The sequence below is a fragment of the Rhincodon typus genome, chromosome 48 (genome assembly GCF_021869965.1).
Source record: "Rhincodon typus isolate 14 chromosome 48, sRhiTyp1.1, whole genome shotgun sequence".
NCBI lineage: Eukaryota > Metazoa > Chordata > Chondrichthyes > Orectolobiformes > Rhincodontidae > Rhincodon > Rhincodon typus.
This window is the reverse complement of record NC_063379.1, coordinates 4,415,520-4,425,072: the sequence shown is the minus strand read 5'-3', so window position 1 is coordinate 4,425,072 and position 9,553 is coordinate 4,415,520. Positions and strand designations below refer to the sequence as shown.

Below are 9,553 nucleotides of genomic sequence, written 5' to 3'. Positions count from 1 at the left end.
AGGGTGGCTTGGCCGTGCTAAATTGTCCCGTAGTGTCCGGGGATGTGTAGGTTAGGGTGGCTTGGCCGTGCTAAATTGTCCCATAGTGTCCAGGAATGTGCAGGTTAGGGTGGATCAGCCATGGGAAATGCAGGGATAGGCTAAGGGGAGTGGGTTTGGATGTGAGGGTTGGTGTAGACTTGACAGGCTGAATGGCCTCTCTGCACTGTAGACATTCTATGATTCTGACTGCTTCTGACACATTAACATCCCTATGTAAGTACGGTGACCAGTCCTGCACGCTGCACTCCAGATGTGGTCTCATCGATGCTCTGTATAACCGAAGCATAGACCCCTGCTCTTGCATTTCAATTCCCCGCACAATAAAACAGAGCATTCAATGGGCTTTCCTGAGTACTTGCTGTACCTGCATACTAACCTGCTATCAGTTACACACCAGGACACCTGAAACACTCAGTATCTCTGCTCTGCATAACAGGCACTTTTTATTCGTTCTGCCAAAATGAACAAGTGGGTGGTCCCTTGTGTTTAAACTCTGACCCCCCTTGGAACATCCTTTCCACCTCCACCCATCAAGCCCCCTCAGGATTTTATATGTTTTAATTAAGCCACCTCTGACTTTCCCTTGTGTTTCATTGACCTTCTACCTTTGCCCATTCAGTTAGCCTGTCTATATCCATTTGTAACCTCCTTACTGTCCCCTTCACAACTTTCCTGCCTATCTTTGCGGCATTAGTAAATTTATCTAACCTCCCCCATGCCCAGCACAGACCCATATTCTACCAGCTTGAAAACAAGAGATTTATTTCTAAACTGTGCTTCCTGTGAGGCAGCGAAGCTTCCAACAGCATGAGCTTTTATTTTCCATTATAACCTTTCATGTGGCACCTTATCAAACGCATTCTAGAAATCTACATACAGTGCATCCTCTGGTCCCCTTTATCTACAGCACAAATTACAACTTGAAAGAACTTGAATAAATTAGGTAAACATGACTTCCCTTTGATAAAACCATGCTGACTCATCTTGATGACCTTGAACTTATCCAAGTGCCAATGTTATCCAATGTTATATTTAATAACAGCTTCTATCATTACCCCTACGACAGATGTTAAGCTAACCGGCCTGTAGTTTCCTGCTTTCTGCCTTCCTTTTCGGATAAAAGAGTTACATTTAACTTTTCCAACATAAAGGAACCTCCCCCCGAAATCTAAAGAGTTTTTAAAAAATTAAAACTGATGCATCAAACTGTTTCACGGGCTCCTTCTTAATTCTGGGGTCTCGGTCAACTCGCAGATCCAACAATTTGCTTCCCTGGTGTCTGTAGTTTCCTTGGATTCCTCCCTCCCCTTCAATTCCTGGCTATTGCCAGGATGCCGCTTGCATTTTCTCTTGTGAAGACCAACGCGAGATATCTGTTTAATGCCGCTGCCATCTTCCCTCATCCTCCACTACCAACTCCCCGGGGCTCATTTTCCGCAGCGCCGACACTGACTTTGTCAATCTTGTCGTATTTGGCTCCCAGCCCATCGCCACACCTTATCAACTAGACGGGATCACAACTCTTGTGGTGTAATTTAAGATAATGAGAGTGCTTTGCTGTTACCGCTGTGAACGAAATGGTTGCGGCCCTTCTCTCTGAGGGATTGAGGGAAGGAGTCGGCATCGGTGGGGGGGGTGGGGTGGTTACCCAGAGCCTGTGTGGTTTGGTTCCGGCTGGCACCCTGTTGATCTGTCAATAAAGGTCCTTCCCTGCCCCCAACCCACCCCACCCCACCTCAGGGTGCTCAGGAACGCTTCCCAGCCAGTTCAGTACTTTGTTAAAGGTTATGTCATGAACTTCACAGAGTCAGATGGATGGATGACTTGGACACCCAGTAACCAGTCCTGTGACAGGATTTCTAGCTTTGCAAGTAAGGTCAACACAACTGTGACTGACACTATTTTAGGCAACTTACACTTTGGACTAGAGAATGGAACATTTCCTCTTTTATCATTAAAAATGACCAAACCACCCTTTCAACAGTTATACACTGTTCCTTAAGACGACCATGAGATGTAGGAGCAGAAATAGGCCAAGTCTGTTCTGCCATTCGACAGTTGATCTGATCACCCTGTACTCCACTTTCTTGGCTTTTCTCCATAACCTTTTACTGCCTTCCTGATTAAAAATCTACCTCAGTCTTGAATGTACTTAATGTCCCAGTCCTGACAGCCCTCTGCGGTAAATAATTCCACAGGTTTGGGGCAGCACGGTGGCTCAGTGGTTAGCACTGCTGCCTCTCAGCGCCGGGTTCAATTCCACCCTCGGGTGACTGTCTGTGTGGAGTTTGCACATTCTCCCCGTGTCTGCGTGGGTTTCCTCCAGGTTGCACTGGTTTCCTCCCACAGTCCAAAGATGTGCAGGTTAGGGTGGATTGGCTGTGCTAAATTGTCCCATAGTGCCCAGGGACGTGTAGATTATGAGGGATGGGTTTGGGTGGGATGCTGTGAGGGTCGGTGTGGACTTGTTGGACCAAAGGCCGTGTTTCCACACTGTAGGGATTCTATGATCCATGATGATCTTCACTACCCTGAGAGAAGAAAATCCTCCTCATCCCTGTATTATATGTAGGACCCCCTTATTCTGAGATTGTACCCTCTGGTCCTAGACTCTCCCACCAGGGGATATAACACATCTACATCAAGTCCCCTAAGAATCTTGTATGTTTCAATAAGGTCACCTCTCATTCCTCTAGACTCCAACAAGTACAGGCCCAATCTACTCAATCTCTCCTCATCAGACTATCCCTCCATTCATACTGAACCTATACTTGACTGCCTCCAATGCCTTGGGTAAGGGGCCCAAAACTGCTCACAGTATTGTGGCTGAGGTCTGACTAATGCCTTCTATTGTTTTAACTAGGTCTCCTTATTTTTACACTCCATATCCTTTTGAAATAAAAACCAACTTCAACTGATAACATCTGTACCACAGAAATGCCAGGCAATGACAATCTCCAAAAAGAAATAATCTAACCATCACTGAATCCCCCCACAATCAACATCCTGGGGGTTACCATTGACCAGAAACTCAACTGAACCCACTACATAAACACAGCGACTACAAGAGCAGGTCTGAGGCTGGGAATCCTGCAGCGAGTAATTCACCTCCTGATTCCCCAGAATCTATCTACCCTTGCCCCTGGATAGGGGCAGCCCCAACAACACTCAAGAAGCTCGACACCATCCAGGACAAAGCAGCCCCCACTTGATTGGCATCACATCCAGAAACATCCCACTCCCTCCACCCACCGACGCTCAGTCGCAGCAGTGTGTACCATCTACAAGATGCTCTGCAGAAATTCACCAAAGATCCTCAGGCAGCATCTTCCAAACCCACGGCCACTTCCATGTGGAAGGACAAGGGGCAGCAGATACATGGGAACACCACCCCTTGCAAGTTCCCCTCCGAGTCACTCCCCATCCTGACTTGGAAATATATTGCCATTCCTTCAGTGTCACTGGGTCAAAATCCTGGAATTCCCTCCCTAAAGGACATTGGGTCAACCCACAGCACATGGACTGCAGCGGTTCAAGGAGGTGGCTCACCCCCACCTTCTCAAGGAGGGCAGCTGGGGATGGGGGCAATAAATGCTGGGCCCAGACACATCCCATGAGTGAATAGAAAATACCTATCCAAAAGCTGCTCCCATCCCAGGCCCCAAGAAGACTTTCCACATCAAGCAGATGTTCATCTGCACATCTGCTAATGTGGTATACTGCATCCGCTGTACCCGTTGTGGCCTCCTCTACATCGGGGAAACCAAGCGGAGGCTCGGGGACCGCTTTGCAGAACACCTACGCTCGGTTCGCAATAAACAACTGCACCTCCCAGTCGCGAACCATTTCAACTCCCCCTCCCATTCCTCAGACGACATGTCCATCCTTGGCCTCCTGCAGTGCCACAACGATGCCACCCGAAGGTTGCAGGAACAGCAACTCATATTCCGCTTGGGAACCCTGCAGCCCAATGGTATCAATGTGGATTTCACAAGCTTCAAAATTTCCCCTCCCCCTACCGCATCCCATAACCAGTCCAGCTCGTCCCCGCCTCCCTAACCTGTTCTTCCTCCCACCTATCCCCTCCTCCCACCTCAAGCCGCACCCCCATCTCCTACCTACCAACCTCATCCCGCCCCCTTGACCTGTCCGTCCTCCCTGGACTGACCTATCCCCTCCCTAACTCCCCACCTACACTCACCCTTACTGGCTCCATCCCCGCCTCTTCGACCTGTCTGTTTCCTCTCCACCTATCCTCTCCTCTATCCATCTTCTATCTGCCTCCCCCTCTCTCCCTATTTATTTCAGAACCCCCTTCCCCTTCCCCTTCCCCTTCCCCTTGCCTATTTCTGGTGAAGGGTCTAGGCCCGAAACGTCAGCCTTTCTGCTGCTATGATGCTGCTTGGCCTGCTGTGTTCATCCAGCTCTGCACCTTGTTGTCTCGGATTCTCCAGCATCTGCAGTTCCTACTATCTGTAGATTTTATTTCTCTCCGTAAAGCACGTGGCACTGAGGGACACTGGGCGCATGCGGGAAAACTGGTTCCGAATGCCAAGCCAAAAAAAACGCAGGTGGCCAACAAGGGAAGGATTAAGAAGGTACACAAACACCTCAGAGAGGTTCAGAGTCGACCAAGAGATTGGCATATCTCAGGAGATGACCATGCGTCCGAGATTGGACACACACACGTGGTATGAGGAAGTCAGAAGCTTTTATGACCATCAGTATCAGCTAAAGGCAGGACCACACACACACACACACACAGATATTGAGACAGGACCCAGTACCACATATGACCACGACACATCCTGAGAGACATGGAGCTGGGTAAGTGGTGGTCCATTGTACAGGCTGTGAGAGATTGTCTCGTGGTATAATGGGAGTGCATTGCAGTGGGGGGAGCAGTGGTGATCACCAGTTCGGTGCATTGATGGAATCACACATTGACGCCAATACACAGATTCATCCCAGCTTCCCAAAATCCTCTACCTGGTAGATACCAACAGTCGAACGGTGACAGGGTACACACAGCTGTCACAGGGTTCAAACACACGATGGAATCTATCAATGGTCTCCAAGGTGGAGAGGGGGAGCTTTGGAGTCAGATCGGAGACAGGTACTGGGGCGATTACATACAAAAAACTCAACCTCGCCACAAAAGACCAGGTCGTATCTTGATCTACACAGTGACGCTTTGGATTAGAAAGTTCAGAATGTGCTTGAGGACTTGGGAACATAGGAACAGGAGTAGGCCTAGTTTGAGAACCCCCAACCAATGGAAATATTTTATCTATCCTGCCTTTTCCTGAAGACTCTGATCAAATCACCCTTCAACCTTTGAATTTCTATAGAAAACTGGCCTAATCTGTCCTCCTAATTTAACCGCTGAAGTCCAGATATCATTCTAGGAGACCTACATAATACTTCCTCCAGGGCTAATATGTCCTTCCTAAGGTGTAGGCCCAGACCAGGTTAGGTCAGCAGTTTCCTTCCCTAAAGGGACATTAGTGAACCAGATGGATTTTTCCAACAATTGGCAATGGATTCACAGTCATCATTAGACTCATAATTCCAGATATTTATTGAATTCAAATTCCACCATCTGCCGTGGCAGGATTCGAAGCCAGGTCCCCAGAACGTTATCTGGGTCTCTGGATTAACAGTCTAGCGATAATACCACTAGGCAGGTGTTATTTCCCTAGGGTGGGGGGATTTCAAGACTAGGGGGCACATTTTTAAGGTGAGAGGAGAAAGATTTTAAAAAGACATGAGGGGCAACTTTTTTACACAGAGGGCGGTTCGTGTGTGGAATGAACTTCCAGAGGAAGTGGTGGATGCGGGTACAGTTATAATGTTCAAAACACATTTGGATAAGTACATAAGAAATGCTTGGAGGGGTATGGGCCGAGTGAAGGCAGGTGGGGCTAGTTCAGTTCGGGTTTATGGCTGGACCGAAGGGTCTGTTTCCATGCTGTGTGACTCTATGCCTCTGAGTGTCACCACTCCCCAACACCCCCTCCCCCTCCCCCTCCCCCCGCCCCCAACAAACATGAACAAACAAAATTGGACTATCCCAACAGTTGCAGAAGAGGTGGGGGGGGGGAGTGGGTGTGGGGAAATGGGTGGTACCAATCTAGAACCCCGTGAAAACTGGAGGGGCTGCAAAATCGGTGGGTCCTGAGTGTACGGCTCCTTGGAGCAGTATGCTCTGGGACAGACGCATGCTGTGTTCAGTTTTGGCCCCGCATGGAGAGAATCAGTCACTTCAATCCCCGCTGCCTCACCCTTCAATACCACCACCCCCCCATCCCCCACACCGCAACCCCCCTCTCCCATCCCAGTGGTCTGGTCCCATTGTATCAGTTTGGAATTTGCTGCCAGTTTCTGGGGGGCACCGCTGCCATTCTGCCCGATGACCCACATGGCTCAGGCACAAAAGGAGGAAGCTGGTCCTCCCTCTACCCCCTCGACGTCCTCGTCACAAACCAGCTGCTCCATGGCCAACAGAACCAGTCTGGGCAGCGGCCTGAAGGTCATCTTCGAGCACTGGTAATTATCACAGTCCGTATTCTTCGCCTCTGACCTGTTTCCTTTTTAAGCTGCTGCTGTTCATGTGGCTGGCCCAGTTGAGTTTTTGGTCAGTGGTAACCCCTAGGATGTTGATAGTTGGTGGGAGGATGGATTCACCAAAGATCCTCAGACAGCACCTTCCAAACCCCACGACCCACTTCCATCCAGAAGGACAAGGGGCGGCAGATACATGGGAACACCACCTCCTGCAAGTTGCTGTCCGAGCCACTCCCCATCCTGACTTGGAAACATATCGGCCGTTCCTTCAGTGTAGCTGGGTCAGAATCCCTGGAATTCCCTCCCTAAGGGGACATTGTGGGTCAACCCACAGCCAATGGACTGCAGCGGTTCAAGAAGGCAGCTCCCCAGCACCTTCTCAAGGGGGGCAACTAGGGACGGGGACAATAAATGCTTGACCCAGCCAGCGACACCCATATCTCACAAGTGATTTTTTTTTAGAAACAAAATTCAACTATGACAATGGGCAGTGGTTAGTAGTCATAGAGTTATTCAGCATGGAAACATATCTTTGGTCCAACTCATCAGCGCTGACCAGACATCCCAATCTGACCTAATTCCATTTGCCAGCATTTGGCCCATATCCCTCTAAACCCTTCCTATTCATGTACCCATCCAGATGCCTTTTAAATGCTGTAATTGTACCAGCCTCCACCACTTCTTCTGGCTGCTCATTCCATACACTCACCACACTCTGTGTGAAAAAGTTAACGCTCAGGTCCCTTTTAAACCTTTCCCCCTCACATTAAACCTATACCCTTTAGTCTTGGACTTCCCCGCCCTAGGAAAAAGACCTTGGCTATTCACCCTCACGCCCCTCATGATTTTATAACCCTCTATGAGGTCACCCCCTCAGCCTCCAACACTCCAGGGAAAACAGCCCCAGGCTATTCAGCCTCTCCCTATAGCTCAAACCCTCCAATCCTGGCAACATCCTTGTAAATCTTTTCTGCACACTTTCAAATTTAACAATATCCTTCCTATAGCAGGGAGACCAGAATTGCACACCGTATTCCAAAAGTGGCCCTAACCAATGTCCTGTACAGCTGCAACATGACCCTCCCAACTCCTACACTCAATGCACTGATCATTGAAGGCAAGCGTACCCAATGCCTTCTTCACTATCCTGTCTACCTGCGATTCCACGATCTCTCCTGACTGGAGATGGACATTGTGTGGCGCGAGTGTTATTTGCCACTTGTCAAACCAAGTTCAAATCGGTTTCTTTTCTGAAAGTGATACTCATGGAACAAGACGAACCGAGAGGACAGGAGGAGGTCATTCGGCACGTCCTGCTGCCCTTCCACTGACAAGTCTATCACGGCGAAGGCTCTCAGAGAGGCGTAAATGTTAATGGTACCTCTCTCTCTGTCTCTCCCAGCACCAGCTGACTGGTGTATCACCGCACTGCGAAGGCTCTCGGAGAGGCGTTGCGGAAGGAATTCGGGGGCCTCGAGGTGCAGCTGAACCCAGACAAGCCTCGACGCAACAGCTTTGAAGTCACCCTGGTAACACCGGAGGGCAAGGGTGAGAGCTGGCGCATGGCATGTAGTACTGGCGGGTGGGGGGAGCGGTTGTGGGATGGATCCTGCCTCCCTCCCCTCACACTCACAGGCAGCACCTTCCAGACCCTAACGCCTCCATTGACCCTGCCTCCCCCCTCCCACACTCTCAGGCAGCACCTTCCAGACCCTAACCCCTTGACTGACCCTGCCTCCCTTCCCTCACACTCTCAGGCAGCACCTTCCAGACCCTAACCCCTCAATAGACCCTCGCCCCCCCTCCCACATTCTCAGGCAGCACCTTCCAGACCCTAACCCCTTGCTGAGTGAAAAGGGTTTCTCCTCGTGTCTGTGTCGCTCCCTTTCACCAATCCCCTTCAATCTGTGTCCCTCTGGTTCTCCATCTTCCCACCAATGGGAACAGATTCTCCCTCTCAACTCTGTCCAGCCCTCTCGTGATGTGGAACCCCCTCGATCAAATCTCCTCTCGAGCTTCTCTTCCCCTGAGGAAACCCAGGCCCAGCTTCTCCCAGTCTGTCCCCGTCACCGAGGGCCAACATCCCTGGGGCTATCCTCATCGATTTTAACAGCAGACCATGCGGTAATGGAGCCCAAATGCGTAAAACCCTTAAAAGCTTTGATAGGATCGACGCTGAGATGCTCTCATCTCCAGCGAGACGCGCAAAACTGGTGGGATCTCAGTTTCAGGAAACAGAGTCAGCCATTTTGGATTAAGACAAGGACCAATGTCTTTATTTGGAGGGCTGTCAATTGTTGGATTTTCTCTCTCTCTCTGGCTCTCGCACCCACCCCACCTCATGCACAGAGAGCTTGGAATGTTCAGTTATCGAGTACTTACAAGACTGAGATCGTGAAATTGTTCAACATGCAGGGGATTGAGGGATATGAGGAGTGGATGGCGGGGTTGGAGTTGAGGTCGAAGGTCAGTTGTGATCACACAGAAGGGCAGGGCAATTAAAACAGGGTGAATATCCTCGACCTGCTCCGGGTTTCTGTATCGTTGAAGCGAGGACGTTTGAACTGGGGTGGATTCAATCTAACGTCTCACTGCTTTCTTCTGGTCATCCCTACAGAGGTGGTGCTATGGAGCGGAATTAAGAAAGGCCCACCGCGTCGACTGAAGTTTCCAGAAACACGAGTAATGTTGGAAATCATGAGGAAATCCGTGCAGTAACTTGGGAGAAAGGTGCCCGCTGTGGGGTGAGTGGACGAGCAGACTGTCCCGTGCACCAGGTCAAATCCAAATATGTTATATTCTGTGTCGGACGGTCAGTGCTGAGGGAGCACCGCACTGTCGTAGGGTCAGTGCTGAGGGAGCACCACACTGTCGGAGGGTCAGTGCTGAGGGAGTGGGCACTGTCGGAGGGTCAGTGCTGAGGGAGCGCCGCACTGTCGGAGGG

The 9,553-nt window shown here is 50.1% G+C and overlaps 1 protein-coding gene across 2 annotated transcripts in view; it reads left to right on the top strand.

Annotated features, from left to right (window-relative positions):
* The window catches only part of tmx2b (thioredoxin-related transmembrane protein 2b), a 22,385-nt gene that overhangs the window by 10,786 nt on the left and 2,046 nt on the right, over positions 1 to 9,553 (top strand). Inside the window, exons 7-8 of one of the 2 annotated variants that reach the window (XR_007266196.1) lie at positions 8,012 to 8,157; positions 9,227 to 9,340. Coding sequence is in view for 1 of the 2 variants with exons in the window: in XM_048620799.1 (XP_048476756.1) it covers positions 9,227 to 9,327 (101 nt within the window). In the remaining variant the exon portion in view is untranslated. Of the gene's footprint in view, positions 1 to 8,011; positions 8,158 to 9,226; positions 9,354 to 9,553 lie in introns of those variants that run through there. The other variant, XM_048620799.1, reaches the window with a different exon arrangement.